The sequence below is a fragment of the Lytechinus pictus genome, chromosome 2, assembly GCF_037042905.1.
Source record: "Lytechinus pictus isolate F3 Inbred chromosome 2, Lp3.0, whole genome shotgun sequence".
Taxonomy (NCBI): Eukaryota; Metazoa; Echinodermata; class Echinoidea; order Temnopleuroida; family Toxopneustidae; genus Lytechinus; species Lytechinus pictus.
This window is the reverse complement of record NC_087246.1, coordinates 63,668,711-63,693,112: the sequence shown is the minus strand read 5'-3', so window position 1 is coordinate 63,693,112 and position 24,402 is coordinate 63,668,711. Positions and strand designations below refer to the sequence as shown.

The following is a 24,402-nucleotide window of genomic DNA, read 5'->3' as shown; positions in this document are numbered from 1 at the left end:
CTATGACTACTTTCTATTAGGTTTCATCCCATGTGGTCCAATCCCAGTTGGTCTACAATCAGTTTGTCTACCCCATATCTGCAATCTAGTCCATTACACATTTTGTCTAGAATTCAATGTAGTTTATATCCATTTCACTTAATATCCACTTGTTCAAACACCATCTCGTCTACATGGTTAGATGAGCTGTTCATGACTCAAATAAACAAAATGAGAATAGATCTTGGGTGGTTGTGTAGTGTAGACCAAACAGCAATAAGACCAAATGGGTTTAGCCCATGTGGTATCAAAGCAATATTAACTGGCCTTGGGGCGATACGACATATATCGCCAATACTCTATTTATATCACCCGAGTCGTAGACAAGGATAATATCAATATAGTGAGGGCGATATATGTCCTTTTTCCCCCAGGCCAGTCAATATTGCTATTATTAACCAAATCAGACATCTAGAGCAAAAATCATGTGAATATTTAGATATTTTACAGTTTAAGAATGGAAATCTATGTTGTCATGTTAAGCAGACTGGGCCACTGAACTTCACCATTGTGACGTAATTGACACGATGCGTCCCTGGCCTGGGGACGCAGTATCCAGCATTGTCTCAACTTGACGTACAGCACTGTGCGGTTCAAGGACGCGTACAAAAGCGCGTAGAATACCTGGATGTTAGCTCTGCCTTTATATTGCCCGCTACATTTCCACACATTTTCTCATAGACTTTCCTGAGCAGGCAATAAATTTGTCCGTGGTTAAACAAATGCAAACTCATGACCGACCACATGATCCCAGTCTTAAGCAGGCAATAATGTATTAAAGTTGCCCTGCTCAGATGTCCGATACGGTTAATAATATACTATGCGAGAGGTAGACCAACTGCTTGTTGGCGAAGTGAATATGAATTTCTCAAGGCATACTTAGTACACATGATATTGGGAGTAATCTTACCTCCGGTCTGTCAGCACATACATAGCAGTTGGGATTCGGTGGTATCAGTACACATGGGACTAACAGCTTCTTCCTAGAATTAGGAAACCGTGTCATGTACACCTAACAGTGGAAAATCATATGAATAATAATTATAACAGTGTGACTTATAACATGTTGAATCTACTCTATAGCTTCCTCAGTGTGCATAAAGGGCATAAAAATCAAGTAAAAAGGTTTTGAGAAAAAGCCTTGGCATGGAAACCTATAAGCCCAAATTCACACAGGTGGATTAGAATCTGTGACCTAAACCATAGTTTATGCAGATTTCACGTACTAATAGTCATTAATTTACTGTACATATTGAGAGAGAGTCCAGTAATTGTTTCATGCTTTTGTCACAGCACACTAAAGTCACACATGTTACCAAGGATACAACATTAAAGAGCGCACTGCATATAAATAATTCGCATTCACAGAGGGCTTATTAAAGTGGTTTCAAACCACATTTCTTTACATCATTCAACCACTTTTAAATACAGTAGATTCTGTATAAGTTGAATAATCACCTAACTGCAGACCACAGACCAGAATATATAAAATAGTTATTTACATTTAATATGTCGAATTACACTTATAAAGTTGAATAAATTTCTGTGGCCCTAAGAGATTGGGCCTATGCAGAATAACCTGCACATGTATAAAATGTTGATACATGCATTAAATCTGGATTAACCATTACAGCTATCTTCATGAAATTTATAAAAAGAAAAGAGGAATTTGAAAGAAATAAAATAATACTTCATGGCAACAAAAAACCTCTTCAATTACATGACATCCAAAATACATCATTGATAGATTATGGTTCGTTTTATACTTTATTCAGAGGTTATTGGCCACTTACCGTTTTACATTTTTCCATGTTGTTTGCAAGAACTTTAAGTGCTTCGATGACAATAAGGCCTGCGATGACGGCATTGGTTGTAGCTATAGCTGGAATGATGTTACCTGCCATTGCTGTAGAATTAATATATGAAAGACTAATAAAAAATGTGATCTCCGGCTATCCTAAAACTTGCAAATGTATAGTTTCAATATATGACAGTAATCCAAGAGGGAAATATTGTATAATACAAATGCAAATGTCACCATCATTATCATCACCTTCATCATCATCATTCCCTTTACCTCAATCACCATCAATCATAATCAGCAAACCACCATCAAAATCCATATCTTCATCATCATCATCACCATTACCATGAACATCAACAATTATCATTATCATCATCATCTTATAAACCTCAAACACCATCAATCATCATCGGGAAAATCAACATCATCATCATAACCATAGCCATGTACATTGTCATCATTATTATCATGACCATCAACAATCATCATCATCATCAATGGTGACACGAAATATGCTCCTGCAACATTTGCTCTGGTATTAATATCTCAGACGGCATAGGGTTAGAGTTAGAATTTGGTTCAAAATAATGTAAAGATTAGGATTAGGGTTTAAGTTTAGGGAGCCTAAGTTTTATGTTTGGCTTAACATGAAGATTTTTCATCAGAGCAATCGTCGCCGGAGCAAATGTCATGGAACCTCATTATCATCGTCAGCAGTTTTTTTTTATCATAATATCAACAGTATCAATGAAATCAAAATGGGATCGCATGAAAAAAGAATCATCATCAACATTACCACTGTCATTTTTTCCCAATCATCACCTTAAAAATGTTCAACAGCACTTAATCAACTATGAGTGCAAAATGACTTACATTTGATATCAAATCTTGTTTTCATAGGAATACCAAATATATGTGACCTGATGTTAGCAGTACAGGCTACAAAGTCCATCGCTGCTTGGTCATCCTATGAAAAAAATGCAAAGTTGTCATCGATGTGTACATGCAATCAAAAGAGAATGAAACCCTGGGGCTATTAAACATGGCTCATGTGAAAACAGCAAAATTAAAGAAACAATTGAATGAAAGTCTAAGTTAAATAATGCGCGATGTATGTATCCACCTGTGTGCAGGATGTATGACTGCACGTATCAATGATTGTAACTGCACGCTAGCCAGACTTAATCCAGATAGGCGACTGACTTATATTCAAGCGAAATAGTTGGCAAATATATACAATTGAATACCAAAGTATTTTTATTATTATACAGCAGAATACCGAGCAAAATGATAATATACCAAGTAGATATTAGATGAAATGGGTATAGCCTAGCTGACCAATTAGACTGATGGTAGATGGGCTAAATGGCAAGTACAGTAAATGGGGAGACAAACTGGTTTTAGATGAAGGATTAGACCATGTGGGATGAAACATAATGGAAACCACTACTAGACAAAGCTGGTGTAAACCATGCAAAAAATTAGTTGTTTATTTTCGGGGACTACTTTTCCCAACCCTTTGCCAAATTTGCTCATTGGATAAGCTTCAACATTGCAGTAAATGGGGATTTTCCAGGGCTCTTGTTCAATTTCCAGGGATGTTTTGAGCATTTCGAAGGTGAAATAGTTGGAGCCCCCCGTGTAATTTCCCCCTGGTATAGACCAATCAGAAATACATCTATACATACCTTGTCCCATGCCAGTTCTCCTCTATCTTTACTTTGAATGTGTAGACTAGCAAGACTCTCATCAAATACCCTCACACAATCCTTGATATTCCACTGTCTTTGGTCCCTCAGTAAGTTACCCTTGTCGTTGCTCACTTCTACAACAGAAAAAAATAAAAGAACAGGATATGTTATAGCTGGCTTACACTTTGGGAAATCCAGCTATACACTGATATAGTTTAATTTCTTTACTAATTACTTTGCACTTTTGTAAAGAAATTTTCGGCATTACTCCTATGTGTTCTTTGCACTTACCTATGAGTGATTATTGGACACAGTACAATGAATTTTGATCTCAAATAGTACACAGTACACCTGTGTTTGATCAGTAAAACAACAATTTCATTATCTGGTTAACTTTTCACTATTAAAATCAACAGCAAATTTTTCAATATGGACCATAATGAATATCTTATTATTCCCCTGTGATTGGTTGAAAGGGCTTCACGTGATTATAGGTATTTTCAACTATTTCAGAATGTTGGTATGATTGACATTCCATGGTATACTATTTGGGAAATGATGTCACGGTAGATTAGTTATGAACAGTGACTCCATGAAAATGTTAGTACATTCAGCGGCCGTAAGAGAGCTAGAGTGCCTACCATGGGGAACTCTTGCAGAGTCACAGATACTGACTGGCTAAATACTGATCTTGATTGCTTTTGATATTGCTTTAGCTGAGCTGGTAAACAAATTCAGACGTCTGTGTGATAAAGATGTTGGCCTCCAGTAGTAAGTGACTTTGTAGGTATACCGATGAAGACTTAGATTTCATTACTTTAGTAGACAGTGTAAAATATAAAATGAAACAATCATTTGACTTTTCAAAACATTTTCCTGTTTACTGTTAAAACTTGGCTTCCATTTTGTATGGATATAAAAGAAGAGCACAAGACAGAGAAGGTAAAAGGCATTTATCTTTTTCCACCTCATTTAAGATAAATATTTGATCTCAAATATAAAACATATATACTCTGCCTAATTTTGAGTTTCTAATTAAAACTGTGAGCCTCAGTGCCTCCAATAGTACTATTCACTGAGGGGAGGCACCTCTGCCCATGGTTTTAACCAGAAACTCAAAGGCATCACTGTTACCAATGAACATTCCTTGGTTATAGTAAACAGTATATACCTGGTAATAGTGATCAGCATACCGGATAATAGTAATTAGCTTACTGAGTAATAGTACTCAGCATACCAAGTAATAGTAATCATAGCTTACCTTCAGTATCCGGTAAATTATTCCAGTCTAGCGGGGTTGGAGGTCTCCTCTTCTTCCATAATTTCTCCATTGATAGAAGATACTTGATGTCCTCATGGAAGAACTTCATATTACAAAACACACATTTAGAAATCATACATATATAATCATGGTCACGACTGATAAGTATGATATCACATGAAAAATACACATCATCAAGGGCATTAATAAGAACTACACACAGGATGGCAGGAGGTGCCTCTGAAACAGTTTTAAAGCCCAGTGCATAATATGTGATCCAATACGATAGTGACTTTCAAATAAATTGCACTTTTAATTGAATATGAAAGTTCCAACTCCAAGAATAAAAATTACTTTATTTGAAGTTCCTAATGTAATTGTAAGGAATAATAAAATCATAAATTTGCTTTGCAGCAAGCCCTGTTGTCGGAGTAAAATTCAAATCGGCTTTAAGTCGCAGCCGATGATGACATCATTAAAATTTGGAATTGAGTTTGCCTTTATTCCTACAGGGAGGCTTGAACTAGAATGAATTTAGCATTCGACCATTTAACTAGGTTTTTATGGGTATTTATTTTACCAATGTTCTAATAATCAATTTTGTCCTGATTTTAACACATTCAATTATTCACTGTGCTTTAATAAAAATTGAAAAGGGAAAGCTCATGAAACTTGGTGTATTTCCTGATTGTGGTGAGCTTTCCAATAATTCAAATATTCCAATCCCAATGCTATTGTGGATCGCTTTCATGTATAAATAATATTCAGCAATAGGTATAAATGTTGCAACTTACAAATATGCTGTGAACAAGGGGAGATTTCACAAATACCAACATCAAGTCAACTTCTCCTTTATATCTGCCTCAAATGCAGAGTCTCACCTCATTGCCTGCTCTATGCCTTCACATCAGGGAAACATTTCATAAAACAATAATCAGTGGTTGTCAATAGTGCTGTTATAAGCTACTGAAATTTTTGCATCTGGCTAGAGCAACTTTTTCAGCGAAAATCCCTGACAAGATGATCAACTTGTCTGCATTCCTTTACATGACCAAACATTTAAGACAGACCACTCTCTCTCATCTTTCAATTGATCTCCTGTACTTCACCACAGGTCTACTAAGCAAGGTATAACAAAGATATAGAAGATTACGGTAGAATCTCATTCCTACCTTCCTGAAAAGTTTCTCAGCATTGAATCCTGAGTCCTGAGCCCACTTTTTGGTTGATTCCCTTATGACATTACCATCCATGGTTGGTATATGATCTACAGCTTGTTGACCTGCATCACCCGCTGCCTCAGGATCAGCTGTGTCCGGTGATACATCTTGATCAGGGTCATCTTCACCAAACAGCTGACTGAGAAATATATCATACTGTAACATTTAACAGACTGAACACACTCAGTTCATAGTTGGTATAAGATCTATTGCTTGATGACATGCATCACTCACTGCCCCAAGATCAGCTGTTTAAATGGCTTCATTAGGGTCTTCTTCAGCTTAGACAACCTTTCATGAACAGTTGATAAAAGCTGGCGAATTTGTCTCAAGTTATCGTGGTAATTCAAAGCGTGACAGGCAAATGTGAAGAAATATTCCCATCACTGTAATTGGTGGAGAAGGGAGGGGGTGGGTCAGAAATGACCTTCAACTTGATAAAAAAAATTACAAAGATATAATTCCTAATTCTTACTTGAATAAATGTTTTCCCCAAACAATGCAGTGTATAGGTTCCGACGGTGTGTTTCGAATGGTGCATCCTGGGAAGGACTTCTGGGGTGGAGCTGGCTGGCATTCATAGCATTCTGTCAGACCCTATTAAATACAATCAAAATACAGTCAAATATTAAGTTACCAACTTTCTGTAAAGACCACCTGTTTATACATGGCTTTTATGGTTCTCAATCGCAATACATGGTGTGACTCAATTCTAAAATTCCCAATTTTTATCAAAATTTATTACCTGAATAACCTTTGCCATTGATCAATTGAAGTGAGAAAAATGATGGCTGATACTTGAAACTCCTTTATGCTTCTTAGTATATATGTTTGTTTATTATTAATACTTTCTTAAGCAATAAATCAGCTTAACATTTTTCTGATATGTTGTTATGAATTCTCAAAGCAACCCTTTAAAAAAATAATTGTTACCAAGAGATGGTGCTCAATAGCAAAAATTCAAATTTTCATAATAATGAATTTTTAATTATAAAAATTTAATAGCGACTTCACTTTTGGAAGATTGGAATGTTATATGATACTTTAATTCACATCACCTGCATCAAATCTTTAGATTGGTTTTTAACTTTCATAGTAAACTTGCTATTATGACAAGGTTTAACCCTTTGGGGACTGAATGATTTTGCAATAACACATGTTTTCCATAGACTCCAGCCTACATGTATGTTGGCTCAGCCTCCAACAGGTTAAGAAATGGGAGTTTGGTGTTCAAACTCATGACAGGAACTTACCTTTCTTATGACAGTGACCTGGCCAAGGTAACCTGCACTCCCACTTTCCACCAGTGGAACATCAGCAGCAAGACACATCCGATTCACATGATTTCTAGCCGCTGAAAACAAATCAATTCAAATCATCAATTTTTCCCTTTTTTTTCTTGGGGGTGAAAGTGCGAGGCTCAAAATTTGTTTTTAAAGGGCACTTAAAGGAAAGAGAAGGTGGTGCTCGCTTTAGGGGGCATCAAAGGCCATTAAAAAGGGGCATCGATAGTACAGAGTACTTTTTAATGGGGCACTGGATTAATGCAGGGCACCTGGGCCACAGGCAAAAAGGGCATACACTTTTGGCCTTTTTAGAAGCATATTAAGGTCATTTCTAGGGGCATAGAATCCATGGCCGCCTTGGATTAATTTGAGCCCTGAAATTGGATTACACCATGTGGCAATGCAATGTCTAAGTTACCTCTCCACCCCCCCCCCCTTCACCTTCCCGACAGACCTAAGCTCCTGATCCTCGACAATTGGTCTCATCTCTATTTCTCGAAAGACAAAGAGATAGGTTAGGGTTATGATAGGATTTGTGGTAAGCTAATTTGGGGCTTTTAATAGAACATGCATTAGGGATACCTGAGGGTTTAACGTGAGGTTGCCATAGGATCATACTTTTGGCTCAATCCTAATAGAAATGGGTTATTTGAAAGCCTGACAAGATAACACAGGCAAAGACACGATCTTCTGAGTCAGCCATCCCCCAGGAGCCACCTTTAGCTCATCATGAATTGTACAGATCATTGAGGATCACCCGGCTTGGGTTATGCTGCTAGGTTCAGTCAGCCCTGACTGGGACTGTACATTCAATTTTGTTTGCTTGCTAATCCTTTGGCCTCCTCTTGAAACACATCTTAAGCAACAACTAAGCATTTATTGGGCCACATTATAATATTCATTATTATTATTTATATAATCTCATTTTTATGACAACTTAATTCTTCAGAGATCTTTACTTTACTCCATATACTAGAAAACTAACATTCAAATAAAACTAATTATTGAAATTATATGAAATTATTTTAATAAACTCTACTTCTAGATGATAAATATTTCATTACAGTAAAAAAATAAATAATATAAAAATCTTATATACCCTAATTATTTTTACTGAGTGTATTAACACAACATCAGACTACTTCTTACCTCTGTTATCTAAAGCATTGAGCACCATGGTGAACTGTTTGAAGAAATCACGGTTGTATTCTGGACTGAAAACGGGGGTGAAAGAAAGGTTACGGTAATAAGAGTAAAAGGTGAGAGGTGTCATGGTCTAGTGGTATGTTTCCAGACTACACATATATTACAAGGTTTGGGGTTTTATTCCAACCTCAGCATCTCTTGGCATGAAGTTGATCTTCATTTGCCACACTTGACCCAGGTGAGGTATATGGACACCCAACAGGAATTCTGAGATGCTAAAAATACCCTATAGGCTACTTTGCTAAAGCCGTAGTATAACGTGCAGTGCCTAGAGTAGTCATTTGAATAAAGTGCTATACAAATTTTGCATATAATTATTATCATTATAAAAATAAACAGCTTTCTCCTACTCAGGAACTTCATTGTCTTGGTGTACACCCCCAGGCCCAAAAGAATTTGGTTACAAATGCTCAAGGGTGATTTTGAATACTTCTGAGCCCATGTGTCTAGAGTCAAGTGTCAGATGTCTCCAACCATCCCTGAGAATGCTTTACATCTAATCAAAAGAGGTCAGTGGCCTGACAGAGACCTGACAGCGAATGTGAGTTTACTCAAATTTGAGTTACCTCAGATGAATTTGCTGGGGTTTCTTCTACCCGAGTCCCTACTCTTTTGGACCTCAGTTATGAAAAGAAATTAGATGTAAAAAGGGCTCAAAATAACAATATTTTCACTGACACAAAATCAAGCCCTGCAAATTTGATGTAGATGTATTATCTGGGTGTTGTTTAATTCAATAACTCTTAATTGCACATACTTAACAATGATATTCTACACTTCCTTTACCAATTTTCATTATAATGGTAATTGATATTCACTGCTAAGGGAAGATAATACTAAAATCATTAAATTTGCAATGAAGTGAAAATGTAGAAATCATTCTTTCCTTCCAAACTGGCAAATCTTTAGTACACATTCTTATTTCATTTCTATTCATCTCAACCGCATCAACCTGTGTGGTCTGACTCTATGCAACACTTACATGAAGCCATAAATGGAAAGCCATATGAGGGAAATAAAGCTTGAATATTTGGCTAATAGCTGGAAAAGGGCTAAACTTACTTCATTATACTGTCATGCCTTGCTTCAATTGAGACATCTGGGTTGAATGTCAACACGCTCTCTTTTGCAACCTTGTGTGAGAAACAAATTTGTGTTATGGGTGTGCAGCATGCATATATCAAATATGTCTAAGACGAAATGTTGAAAGACTTACAGTTTCTCAGGAAATTAAAGTTCAGAATGTATTGCTATAGTGACATACTTGACATATTATTCCACATTACTACCAATCTACATTTTGCAACATTGCATATAAAATCAGCTGCCACAGTTTCAACATTAGGAAAGAAAACTGAATGTCCGTGAAAAGATATTTGTTGTTAATTTCCCAGTTCCATTTTTTTCTCAATTACACGCACAAGGGGGAATAACATTTTAAATGTTTTTATAAAAGACAAAAGGAAGGCTTGAGTGTTCTTTGAGTGCTAAGTTAGTTTGGAGATAACAATGATTTTTTTTTTCCATTTTGGTTGTATTCAAATTACATTTGTAAAAATTTAGAATTCCTCACAGGCAAAGAGTTGGGCAAGTTAAAAGATACCCTTTTTTTTTCATTATACTTGCATATCCAGTCGTCTGAATATGTCTATAATGGTGGGTTAGATCAGCCTCCCCTTATTTTTTTTTTTTTTTAAAGGGATACTTACTTGTGCTTTTGATTTGCCAACATGCTTTTTCTGAAAGAGAAACTGTCGGTTGAGATTGCTGACATCAATAGTATCTAAATCAATCTGAAAATACAGAACAATACAGAAAATAAAAGGATTGTCTTCATCCTTTAAGAACATATTTACTATGAATTCTATTTACAATTGTACATCGAACATCTATTTGACAAGAACCTGCCTGCTCTGAGTTATCAAATTTTGTGGATCACAGCCAGAAGATTTTCCACTAGAAGTTTAACAAGTCATCTGTATGTTTAAGAATTCACTTCCAGGTTTTTATGTAGAATGGCAAGGGTGTTATTAGCCTAAGTAAATCCCCCAGTTTTCGCTAAAAATGTAAATACTATGCTCTTTGGTGGCATGTACAAATTAAATGTGAATAAAATTTAAATCAATTTTCTCAAACTTGTTTGATGAAATTACTCTTGTGCATGCGTATGCATGCTTGTTTGATTTTCTTCTTTCAACAGTAGAGGTGCTGGTCCAGAATTTGGGATTGTCTAATACCCCTTTCATAAACCCAATAAAACACAATTATGCGGCTAATATCAGCATAATTTGGTCGTAAAATCAGAGGAGGACAAGAGTTATCCGCATTATTCTGATGCTGCTATTATCCGCATAATAGCGGCATCGGGACAAGATTTTGAGTTTATGAACGTATTTCCAAATAATGCGGATAATTGCCATGGTGCGGTCACAAGGTCACCCTTTTCCAACACAACCGCATTGGAGGGGGCGTGTCCAGTTGTCATGACGATTATCCGCCTTTTTCAGGACGGGCGCTCGTAAAAATAATTTATGGAGTTTGTGAACGCAATTTTTATTGAATTATCCGCATTACTCTTAGGCGGTTTATTGGAGTTTTTTTTTATTGGGTTTATGAAAGGGGTACTAGAAAATCAAGACAAATCGTGTCTCAAGTGATAAATTAGGATTGTCCTTGTTCATGGGGATAGTTTTTTTTCACTTAGCCCAGCAGGGGAGAAAACAACTATGTGGATTGAGAGTGCTAAAAATAGAATCAGTGACCTTGGTTCCTCCCCCCCCCCCCCCGTTCACCATCTATTTTTCATGACTTGCCGTCTTCCAACAATCTTGTTGTGAAACCTGATATGTTTCCATTTACTAGCACAGTTTCCTAGATTTCTTGTATGGAGAAATGCATTTTTGAAAACTGAGACAGTCCCTGTAGACTAAGACGATCCCAATTTTCTGACCAGCACCTCGACTGTTCAAATGACAAATCAAACACACTGTTTGTTGATGCATGGACTGCTCCTGATATCTTCTTGGTATCCCCCCCCCCCTTTTTTTTGACAAATAGGTGACTGCAAGTGAATTATTTCATAACCATGCGGTGTATGGCGGAGTGACCTTAATTCGCATGTTAACTAATTTTACGCACGGTTGAATAACTCAATATCTTCTAATTAATATCTTAAAAAATGATATCACCAACAGAAGGTAAGGTCTCAATTTGTGAAAATATTGGCAAAACAACGGAAAATTTTGTTGCCTTTTGCGTCCGCTCCGAGAAAATCATAACTTCTTAACAAGCATCAATCAAGAAATCGCCAGTTTGCTAGCAGAGGTCTCAAAATGAGTAGATCTAAGTAAAATTTGAATTGTGATACCAACCGAGCGCGCTAGTGTAAATCGCAATGGAATTTTGAGATCGCGATACCAACAAAACCCTTGACCTACTTATAATTACGTCACGCATTCCATTCCGTGCATTCCAAGAGCCGTGGTGTAGTGGTTCTGACTCTCGCCTTGTAAACAGAGGGTCGTGTGTTCGAATCCCACCGCGGTCTAGCGTCCTTTGGCAAGGCGTTAATCCACACTTTGCCACTCTCGACCCAGGTGCTAAATGGGTACCCGGTAGGATGCGAAAGATATTGTATGTTTGATTTTGCCAGCGCCATAATGAGGCTGCGAAGAATGCAAGGAATGCTCCCCAGGGAGTGGAAATTGTGCACTTTTCGTGCGGGATTGAAATGAATCCAATGACCGGGCCAATAATATGCTGTAACGCGCTTTGAGCCATTCTGGGAAAAGCGCTTTATAAAAATTGGCTATTATTATTATTATTATTATTTGTTATTTATGATTTCAATTAATTTTGTGTGAGCTGTCAACTGTATGCATTCATACCAATTGGTCTACACAGGGTGACCAGACGTCCCGTATTTCCCGGGATCATCCCGTATTTTGCTCCTTTGTCCCGGCGTCCCAACAAACCCTTCCCGTCCTGTATTTCAGAATATAACAAAATATAGTTAATACATTTAAAAGTGAAGAATTTTCATTGAATAACGAAGCAGAAACAATAAAATCGATAGCTGTAAACTTTTGCAGATTCTGCATTGATTTTCTTGCTAACTCAATACATTGCAAACGAACTGGCCTCCTGCCTGTGTGGCAGGCTACAAGCTCGGCAGGTAGGATTGGAGCAGATTCTCAATGGTGCAAACCATCTAACATGATAAACAGTTTTTCCACCAAAATAATCACAAAATCAGCTGGAAATTTTGATAATTATATCATGGATTCTCAGATTACTGATTTGGTGATGTAATCGGAGGAACAAGTTATTGAGTTTTCATAACTAGATCTAGCTGTTTCAGTTTTTATTTTGAGTCTTGTTGTGACCGGTGCGAACTTGTATGTGATGAGATGCCTATGTGTAATGCTGCGTTGTTTCATCTAATTCTATAAAGTTTGACAATGTTTCACTTTGAAATTTTATTCATTTCTAAAACATTTTAGTTTTTTTTACATTTAAAACCCCAAATCCCAAATGCTTGCCCTTTTTTGTTCCACCTATCTTTCTTTCCTGATCCTTTCTCTTTCTGTTCATTTTTCTTTCTTCTTTTTTAAATTTCCTTTTTCCCCTTCATTCTTTCTTTCCTTAAACTTTTCTTTGCTTCCTTCTCCCTTCCTCTCCTTTTCTTTTAGTTCTTTCTCTCCTTCCATTATTTCATTTTTTTTCATTCTCTCCTTTCTTCATTCTTTCCTCCCTCTCTTTCCTCCTTTCTTTCTTTCATTCTTTATTTATTTTTTTTCCTTTTAAACCTTTTGCCTTATTCTTGCTTTCCCTCCCTTCCTTCCTCCCTTCCTGTTTTTCTTCTTTCTTTCTTTGTTTCTTTTTCTTTTTCTGAAGAAAACATTTTTCTTTCATTCATTCTTTTTTTCTTCCCCCTTTTTTCTTATTTTTTCCTTTCTCTCCTTTATTTTTTCTTTCACTCATTTGTTCATCTTCCCTTCCTTTTTTTCTTTCTTTATTCTTTTCAAAGAATGGCGGAAACCTTTTTTCTCTCTTTCAATTTTTCTTTCATCCTTTTATTTAGACAGGAATAACCGTCGTTTCTGGGGATTTATTCAACAATTTCTGACATTTTACTATCATCCTTATTTACCGACGGAAGTGTGTTAGTGCGAGCCTGCATGTGTAATAATTTCTTCCAATTTGGGCGACCAGGTTTATAGATTTTTATTTATTTTTTATTCTAAATGACATTATATTATCTTGAACGAATGCCCACTATTTTCGTTAGACTCTAATCTTTCTTTTGATACTATAAAAATGCAATAAAATATCGAAAATATAAGTTACCGATGATTTATTCCTTATTTTTTAAATTCTTTTGCCGGAGATGAAAAAATGGCAGCCGTGTGTTGCTGCCCTCTACGTTCAATGAGTTGTGCTTTTATCAAGGCTTTCCAATTAGAATTTTCGATATCCTGGCGAATCAATGCGAGCGACAAGTTCCAAACGCACGCACGTAGATTACAAGCGCAAAGCAGCGGCACAAATCGCGATAAAAAGCAACTGGTAAATATGTCTGTAAGGATGATGACGTCATCCAAGATGGCAACTTACGTTGACCAACGAAAGGATCGAAGATAACGATGTTTCGATCATCATTTGAAAGGAATTAGCGGTAACTGCGGTCTAAGGTACGATATTTCTTAATTTTATACATTTTTCGTAAATATGGATGTAATTTCTTTTTCATAATGTGACATTTTATGTATGGTAGGGGGTCCTAAAGCTGCGCGGGTCCTAAAGCTACGCACCACTCATCGCGCATACAGTTTTTATGGCAAATGCGCACTCTGTGTGTGGAACTGTGACTGCAGAGTGACGAACGATTCCTATTCAATTTTTTCTACAGAGGCTGCAGTAAATCTCTAAATGCAGAGAAACCAACAACTGTTTGGAATTTTGGAGTTACATTCGCTTAAATTTCATTTTATCCTATAATAATATGAATATATTTTAGAAATTGAGGCACAGGAAATACTATTTTTTGCATGATAAATCAAGTGCGTAGCTTTAAGACCCCTTCTACATCGGGTGGCAAAATCAAGAGGTGTTCGGAAAACACGGCGGGATTTTCGTACAGTGAGTTTTGCGATAGTTTCTTCTTGGTTAGTGATCTTTAGAATGTTTGCCACAAATTAGTGAAAGATATTTGTTGAAATATCAAAATTGGGATAGTTTTTATTGTTTGAAAACAAAGTGCGTAGCTTTAGGTCCCCCCCACCCAAGGGTTCATTACATGCCGCCGCGCACAGAAAATTCAAGCAATAGAAGTCGTGTGTTGTGGACCCAAGAAGTGAGATCCCAGCACGTGCGACCCACTAGTTAGAAATCCACTGCCAAACGCGGTTCGTGGTGCGAGGTTAGTATACTAATACTAACCTCGCAATACGTGTGAGTGGGTCCCCCCATCATACACAAAAACGATCGGAAAATCGGGTTTCCGCCAAATGTTAGATCTAACGTTACTGCTAATAATACGTTGTCTGTACGTACACACTCACACAACATGCGAGGTTAGTATACTAACCTCGCACAACACATGTGATTTCATAGTGCATTTTGACGTTTTCATTCATCACACGAATGTGAGGGACTAAACTACGCCAAACCTTTCAATATTTGTCCACTATGTTAATCTTGATCGTATGGTTTTTAGTTTATTTGAAAAAGAAATTATAAATTATTTATTAAAGTGTTTTTATCGCTTACCTCCAAATCTCAACCAGGATACTTCGCTCGGTCCGTCCTTAGTCATCCTTCGTACTGCGGTGGAAATTACGCAAACAACAATCGAAATGCGAAATTTTCCTATCGAACATTCTCGATTCAAGTCGTCGGCGCATAATAGGAAATTGTACCAAAAATCAACATAGTTCTCTATTTAGTCAAACAATTTTTTCTGGGGTGCACTTGACCTTTAAGAGATTTTCCAATGAAAATATTACATGGAACTTGGAAATACAAATCATAATTTGGTTGAACAAAATGTTTTCTGTTAAAGTATAAAACAGAAGAGGAACATATCCTTCACGTATTTTTATATCCAAAATATGTTGCCTTAGTATGAAATAATCACAATGACATAAAATGAAAATGGGTAAAGTACCTTCCTAATGATCATTGAGATTTCGCCTATGGAATGATTGTTTAATAATTTTCAAAGCTTTAAATAGATGAAAATGTTCATTGAGAAAATATACATATATATATATATGAATAAAATGATAATGTCCCGATTGTTTCGCATTACGTGTGTTAGATTGCGGGCGTTTGTGTGTGTGTGTAGGAAGCAAGATATTCGTGTTAATGTTTGCACAAAAAAGGAGAGGGAAAGGGAAAGGAAAAGGGGAGGGGGAAAGGTAGAGGAGAGAGAGGGAAAAGGAGACCATAAAATAGAAAGAAAACAAAGGAAAGGAAGAGGGGAAGGGAGAGAGAAAGAAAAATGGAAAGAGCGAGAAAAGAGTAGGGGAGGGAGAAAGGAAAGAAAAGAAGGGAAAGGAAAAAGGGAGAAAGGGAATGGAGGGGGCGGGAAAGGAAAGGAGAGACAATAAAAGACAGATCAGGGGAGGGGGAAAAGTAGAGGAGAGAGAGGGAAAAGGAGGCCATAAAATATATATAGGTCTCCTCATCATGGTTATAAAAAGTGCTCAGAATGTTTTATTTTCAAGTCCTTGTATCAGAATTTTCAGCTCGGGCAGCTCTATCGCATTTTGATTACTATCCTGTTGATTTATTTACTTGAACAAAATATTTAAAATGTCCAGCTTTTAGAACAGATATCAAAAAAAGGTATTCACCTTTGATCATAGATGAGGAAGAAGAAAAAAGTGCAAAAAAATAGGAAACAAACTAACGAATTAATGTGACATAATTTTTCTTCATTTCAAGGCGACTCTTTACATTTCATCATCGCTGATGGCGCTACAATAGAAAATACCGCTTGATAGCAAAAAAAAAAACAGAAAGAGGAAAATAATGCTGAGCGTCTAAAATGCAGCTAGCAGTACAAGCTGCAGAACCGTAAACAAACATCTTGTGAAGAATATCGCGCGCCCTCTTTAAGCAAAAGTTTACAACCACGACGACCCTGCGGTATCTACGTGAAGATCACGAGAAAATGCTTTTTTTTTCTTAAAAACACACCAAAGAGAAGACAAGAAACAATCCATATGGTTCGGTAAGTGTCATAGCACAATTAGAAACATTATTTTAAAAGGAATGGCATAGTTATTTTAGTAAAAAGGGTGTGAGAAATTCGCGTGCACCATGTGCATTAGACCAAAAGCTTCGGTCTCTGTTATGTTGGTTGTTCAGTTGAACTCCGTTGGCTTCACTCACCAAATACAGAGACCGAAGTTCTAGCGCGATCTGTACAGGGGACTCAATGGCCATATGTTTATGTACTTAAGATCGGATAAAACGGGGAAGTGAATTTGCACGACAGCCGAGGTAAGTCACTGTTTTTGTTCCTTTTAACTTGATTTTTCTCTGTTTTTTGGCAATTAATGCCAAGAGGGAATATTAATTTGCATTTTGGTCGCGTTAATTTTCAAAATTTTTATTCATTAAAGACAAAAATTGAAGAGCCCCGACGGGGGGATTTTGCATTGCAAGTCCCCTAATGGTGGCTGCACGCTAGCGAGCCGTCTGTGTATGAGGAGAAATAAAAAAAAAAAAAAGTTAAAAAACTCCTCGAAACAGACGGCTGCCAGCTGTCTACATGTGCATATGAATCCTTCGCACGCGAGATGCATTGATCCCATGAGTGGTACGTACTACAGGCCTCCAAGGCAAGCTCTTCACTTTCAGTCTATGTATTGGTGAGTGAGCCAATGCAGTTCAGCGGAACAACCAAAATACAGAGACTGAAGCTTTTGGTCTAGGCCCTACCTTTTAATTTTTTTATTATATTATTAATATTATTATTAGGGCCTAGGCTAGGCCTAAATTAGGTTCCTATTTATTTTCCTTCATTTTTTTTTCTTTCTTCTCAATCAATCATGTCAATTCATCTCTTTTCTTTCCTCTTTTCTTTTTCTCCTTCATTCTTTTGTTCATCCTCCCTTCCAATTCTTTACAATTTTTTTTTTACAAGTCTAACACTGTGCAGCCTTCTTGACTTTGACTTTGTCGATTGTCCGTGTCCCACATTTCGATCAGACCCGACACAATTATGAACAGGTGGGATCGGGTAAAACTATTACGCTGAACAAAGATCCATATCAATCTAAAATTACGTACAAACTTACCACTACAATGGTCCTAAAGCCCGTAAGAACCAAATTCTTTAGAAGCTCACATCCTATTCCACCAGCCCCTACCACCAAAAGTTTGGAGTTCAATACAGAACTTGCTAGTTTGCCAGGCAGAATTCCATCGATGGACGCCGCCATTTTCCTCACTTGCATGCACAACGGTTGCACAACCATACCATTAGCTGCGCGCATGATGAGCATGTAGGCGCCAACGAACGTAGAGGGCAGCAACACACAAGCGTGTTGCTCTAAGGAAGGTCAACTCACTGAACTAGAGATACGTATCTCTAGTTCAGTGGGTCAACTCCGCTCGAATTTTGTGACCACTTTAAAAAATAAGGTGGGGTTTTGGGAAATTTGTCGAGTTGATTTTTTTCATTTGTTAATTTCAAATATTTTTTAATGAACAATTATTAGATCGGTTATTCTGGGTATAAATATTTAAAATATTACTTTCATTTTTAAAGAAAATATTTAGCTTAAATAATCATGATTTTGACATTTTTCCTCATTTTGGAATATTAAGCCTGTGACGAGGATACCTCATATCTCTTATTTTCTTCTGCTGAATTTCGCTGCACCACTAATAAATGCATAGACAACCACCGTAATAATCGAGGTCATTTTCTGGCCTGGGTGCGCCGAGTCTGGGCCGGTCGCGCAGCTAGCTAGTGACGTTGATGATGCTCTGGGGCTTCAGGCGACTCGTCATAGATCTAGCAACTTAGACAATGACGTCTAATTTGCCTGGCCTGATTTGAAGTGTAATGTCTTCAGGGCTGATGTTTATCAACGATGATTGTTCAAGGTTAGATTTCAAATTTTAAATGTCATTTGACTTTTAAGTCTATAAATCTGAAATAAAGGCGCTGTATCCCCGAAATCCGGGTCTAAATTTCAACTCTGAGTCCGAGACCATGGCATGGACGGCGAAAAAACAACCCATGCATCTGGGGAGCGTTTCATGAAAGGACTTGTCAGACGTTTTATCCGACAAGTCCTATTTTAACCGACAGTTACCGCATAGTAACATTACTTATCAGCCAATCAAAATCAAGGAAAGTTGTCAGATCTGACAACATGTCGGACAAAAATGTTGATGAAACGCTCCCCGGATGCATTGCATTGGCTGCGCGCTGCGCTGCAGCTGCACTGTGATGATGGGTTCAGCCAACGAACGTAGAGGGCAGCAACACACAAGCGTGTTGCTATTAGGAAGGTCCACTCGATACGCGCATACAAATGAAGTGCGCGAACAATTTGGTAGTCATGCCAACGAAACCATGATCCGATACAATACACCCACGGAGTGACAGCAAAATAGAGGTAAACTAATAGATTATGACAATAGTAGATTAAAACAATGAAAACAAAAAAAACATTAAAAATTGAATAATAATGTACCACATTCTTAAAATAATATATCACTAAATTATTGTCACAATTTTTTTGTACATCTTCAGTAAAACAGGAATAAATTCTGTCATAAATAAACCAGTCTGCTAATTTCACCCGGATTTAGCCAAGTCATTTTGTGACCACCGAAAACCTCTCAGAGCACTTTTTTAGTAAATTGTAGAGTTGATTTATTTTCATTTCCTCTTTATCATTATTTTTGCTTGAAATGTTTTTACATCAAATATCATGCTTAAAAATATGAAATACTTGTTCCTGTATTTTTCATAAAAATATTACATGGTGGTGACAACAGTTTTATGACTTTGCATATCAATATGATAACAAGTATACGTGAGGTTGATACGTCTTCATCTAAATTTCGCTGCACCATAATGCGCCTACACAATCCAGCACCGCCTCTTGAGTATACAAGCGCCATGGCTGGCATGACCTCGCCGGCGCCCCGGGCCGGTCGGTGCTGAGGTAGGGTACGGTGGGCTGCATGCATATGCTAACACAAATTTTTGTAAAATTATAGAATTAAAATAGTAGATGTGACATAGACCTTCGCCCCTTGATAGTTCGTCTCAAGTCAAGAACCGTCGGAATATACATAGCTCGATACTGAACCAGATAATTTCTGTCTAATATTATGTCTAACGTTAGACTGGGACTTGGCTTTGCTGTTTAGTGGTCGTATTCGATCCTGCCTGATGGATTGCAAAATGTGGGTTGGATTTGTGGATATAGCATAATTATTTTAGATTTTCAGACTACAAACTACACTGTAAGTGAAAATTTAAATTCTAACCTCGAATATTTATCGTTACTCATCCGCCATAGTGCCACATCAATGACAGACCAAGTCTATATCTTTCAAGCCCATATCTAGCTAAGTCGAGTCGCGTCGAGATTATTATGCCAGTGCAGTGAGCATTATCATTCACACAGCGCAGTACGCGCACCGAGGTACAGGTGACCGGGGAAGTTTCGGCGCGGCCAGACCGGTACATCACGGTCTTGGCTCTGGCGTTAGCTTGTGTAGATTTGGTAGGGGCAGCGAAATGAAGCAGAAGAACGGTAACACAAATGTCATCAGTTTTTGTATTTTCATTGCTATGTAAACTACAAGAATCATGATTACCTTTTGTCTTACAATTTTTAAAAAATAAAAATATACTAAAATAATATTATTTAACATATTTTCTTGGAGATTTTATTATCAATAAAAAATGGTAAAATTGAACAAACGAAAAAAAATCAACTCTACAATCTTCCAAAAAAGTGCTCTGGGAGAAAATGGTCACAAAATCTGAGCGGAGTGGACCTTCCTAAAAGCAATACTGCAAACAGAGTTATCAATAGACAGAGTGGCGAAACCGGAAGTGTGCTCTGATTGGTCCGATATTTCATGGAGCCCCAATTAGTTCCCTCTGGCATATTTTCTGCGCTTGTGATCTTCTGCTTAGTGCATGCCTCCGGAAATTTCAATAAACTACACGTTTTCTCACATTTAGTGATTAAATACCTCGACACTTTCAACTCATGGATATATTTTCTAGACGCCAATGTGAGTATTTTAACATATAAAGTTAACTTTTTGTAGATACATCTGGTTTTATTTTGCGTAAATCGGCTTCCAAAATAATGTCCAAAAAAGTGTTTGGTAAGAGAGAAAAATTGCATTTTTTCAAGTTGTGTGTAATCATGTTTTGCACAAATTACCTCAACGTGTTGAAAATAGTGTTTTACAATGACTGTCAAGGTTGAATGATCTTTTAACAAGTTGTTTCATGTTATTTTTGGGGAAATCCATTTATTTTCTACCAAAAACAGTTCATAAAATTTAGCATATGGGACTACCCTTCTTAAGACCCTAGCCAAAGATAAGGAGCTGCGCCGCCGGAGCTTTCGGCGGCGGAAACCTTAGCCCACTCTATAGGCCGTAGGCGGTTAATTGCAGGGATGGCGCCACCAACTCAACGGGTGAAGGCACTTTTCAACTTTAGTCTAAGACTAAGTTATATTAGACAGGAATAACTGTCGTTTCTGGGATTTTATTCAACAATTCCTGACATTTTACTATAATCCCCATTTATGTATTGGTGAGTGAGCCAACACAGTTCAGCGAAACAACCAAAATACAGAGACTGAATAAAGCTTTTGGTCTAAAGTTAGATCTACTAGTCTTAATCTTAATTTTACTAATATATAGATGGAAATATCCCATTAGAGAGGAAAGTATCCCTATATATATTTAGACTATTTTGTTATTGAGGCCAAAGTGTTAAAACTCCTGATTTTAGAAAACCCGTATGCCTAGGTCTAATTTAATGTTAGACCCTAACTTAGAGTCAGACTAGAGTTAATATTAAGACCGATGGCAGCACTGCATGCAGTGCAGTTGAGTTGTTGCATTAAAATGTTTAATCTAACAAAGGAACTGCAGTGCTCGAGTAAATTTACTCTGGACTAGGGTCTAGTGAAGATCTATAGTAGATGTAGACCTAGTCTAGTCCTAGTAGATAAAAAAAATCCAAGTCCAAGACCAGAGCTTACCTATCAAGACAGCCAGTGATTCAATTAAGATTACTTTATTAATGCAAACAGAAGAAATAATGATTCAAAGTGCTTTGACCTGTGTCCTCACAAATGGATCTACATCTACATGTACAAATATCAGATTTGCTGCATGCATGGACCTAGTAGGTCCATGCTGCATGTAACCCATCTGTGTTTGGTGTGTGGTGATTGCCATGAGTTCATCTAGCTATTACTATGTTAGTACAAGTTCAGGGCCTATACTGACAGTACTCACTACCGTACCTTTATTCACTCATAGAGTACGTTAGCTTTGTGTGATTAATTCAATATGTGTTAACGTATGTATATGCTTTGACCTTATAACTGTGACAACAACACTTGCTTGGACTGATGAGGAAAATGGCACAGGTCTAATAGTCACATTATGGATTATCTGCTGGTTATTGTACTTGCTCACTAATTTTGTTATCATAATGGCATGTGCTTTCAAAGGTCATGCAATTAAGGTAATGACTTCAGTGACTACAAGTTTTAAGCATCAACTTTGGAAACAACTAGCTGAACAGAGTCCCTGGAACAGAGTTTATTCATTTAAAGGTGGTTTCTGATAAGTCATAGACTGTAATCAATAATTATCATTGTTTTCTGGGGTTGCCACTCAGTCAAGCTTAGCTTAAAGTGGCAACCCCTGCAACCTTTTAAAAATCATATTTGGTTTATTTGAAGATTTATGTCATTTGTATTTTCTGATATGTTTTATTTATTGTAATTATTGTATTATAATTTTTTTGGAAAAATGAATAAATAAATAAATGAAATGAAAAATATCAATATGTATTAATATAAAATGCAATTTGTTCAATGTTTTGCTTGTCAGTTATTTGTATATTATTATTGTATTTTCTTTGTTAATGTGTTTATGAAAAAGGGTTGCTGAAACCAATAAATAAAATGAAATGAAATATCTTAGCAGATAATGTTTTAAAACAATTTATCAAGGAATGAATGTTAACACAATCAGAACCTAATGCAATATCGAACTTAAGTAAAATATATGTTCATTCCCCTTTGTAATAATTGTGCAATTTTGATAGAATGAACAACTTTATATTGATATCAATTTTATGTATAATTGTTTTTTATTTTCATAAATTTGTCGTTATGGTATTTTCCTTTTTTCCACAAATGCATCATGTCATTGGGACTACTGTATTACATTTTCAATAAAATTTCCTTGTCATCACCTGATGTTGCAGGATGTACATTTTTATTTCCATATACCCATCTTTTTTAGGTTATATCAAAATGCATTTCCATATAGTGTCTGTTATTCAAATTTTAAATTCATTAATAAAAAATCTAGTTTATTTAAAATCGATTCAACAGCCTGAATGTAAATGGGAAAATTGAAAAAATAAATTGTTCACCCTTATTCTTTTCACCAAGATGTAATTTTCCAATTGAAATTTATTTTCATTTTTATTGTCATTCTAAATAGTTTATAGGCTTATATATAGGATGTGCACGCGCAAATCAAAGTTATTTATGTTTATAGTCAGTTAACCTTTAGTGGATGTGAAGGAGGGAGTGGCATAACAGAATATTACAAAGTATTGTTTGGATCCACCTTGGGAATAGAGAAATGTATTTCTTACATGGAAATCACTTATGATATCTTATTGTTTTCTCTTTCAGATAAATCCTATCAGGTTATGCAGTCTAGTTATTTTGTCTCTAATTTTCAATATTCGTCCTTGATCCTGTTAAAGCTATAAGCTTTCCATTTTAAATATGCATTACAAGCGTTTAATTAGTTGAGACTCTGTTTTTTTTTTTTTTTTTTTTTTTTTTTTTTTCATTACACAGTGTTACACCACACAATAGAAAGGAAGAGGGAAATCGGAGAACAGAAGAGAGAGAAAGAGAGAGACCCAGAGATGAGAGGGGCAAAGAGAGTGATAGATAAAGGGAGGGGTATATTCACAACTAAAAGATAATTGACAGTTTCCACCATTTGCCAGAATTGTCAGATTAAATCAATCAGAGGAAATGGAAAGAACATTTTTGTTATGTGACAACTATTGCCAATCAGCAAATTCATAATCAAGTGAAATCAAGATTACTATAGGAAAATAAAAAAGTGCAGAAAATACACTGTAAAAAATAATGAGTAAAATTTTACCACCATGATGGTAATTATGTGTCCAACCTATTTTGGAAAGTATTTTACCATGTTTACCCAATGCGGGAAGCATATTGTCCAGTGAGGTTAAAAAATAATCAGCAATTACTTTAGAATGGGCAAAAAAATCATCACACTGGATAAATAAAAATGCCCCAAAGAAATGCCAGATGTTAGATGGACACATAATTACCCTCCCACATGGCTTACTTTTCACCAAATTTTTCTATAGAGTGTTAGAGTCTAAGAGTTTATTATATAGATAATCATTTCAGAATGAGCCAAGATGATTTCACTAGAATAAAAACATGGCAGCCGCTGGTGAAAGTTAGGATATGAATAACTATAGATTACATTTCTTCAGATATTTACAAGATATTATGATAATGATGATAGGGCGCCAGTGGTTGATCGCCCCTACTTTTTATTAAAATAGTTCAAACAAAGAAGAGAA

The 24,402-nt window shown here is 36.4% G+C and overlaps 1 protein-coding gene across 2 annotated transcripts in view; it reads right to left on the bottom strand.

The window, feature by feature from the left end:
* LOC129253818 (SUMO-activating enzyme subunit 2-like) overlaps window positions 1-18,031 on the bottom strand; it is a 29,520-nt gene extending 11,489 nt beyond the window's left edge. For both annotated transcript variants that reach the window (XM_054892244.2, XM_054892243.2), the window contains exons 1-12: window positions 17,819-18,031; window positions 10,217-10,300; window positions 9,570-9,640; window positions 8,451-8,515; window positions 7,269-7,369; window positions 6,491-6,612; window positions 5,968-6,154; window positions 4,796-4,898; window positions 3,532-3,668; window positions 2,717-2,810; window positions 1,833-1,945; window positions 950-1,051 (exon numbers count right to left, since the gene is read on the bottom strand). In XM_054892244.2, the coding sequence (XP_054748219.2) occupies window positions 950-1,051; window positions 1,833-1,945; window positions 2,717-2,810; window positions 3,532-3,668; window positions 4,796-4,898; window positions 5,968-6,154; window positions 6,491-6,612; window positions 7,269-7,369; window positions 8,451-8,515; window positions 9,570-9,640; window positions 10,217-10,300; window positions 17,819-18,025 (1,386 nt within the window). In that variant the 5' untranslated portion in view covers window positions 18,026-18,031. The remainder of the gene's footprint in view (window positions 1-949; window positions 1,052-1,832; window positions 1,946-2,716; window positions 2,811-3,531; window positions 3,669-4,795; window positions 4,899-5,967; window positions 6,155-6,490; window positions 6,613-7,268; window positions 7,370-8,450; window positions 8,516-9,569; window positions 9,641-10,216; window positions 10,301-17,818) is intronic.
* Between the last annotated feature and the right edge of the window lie 6,371 nt (window positions 18,032-24,402).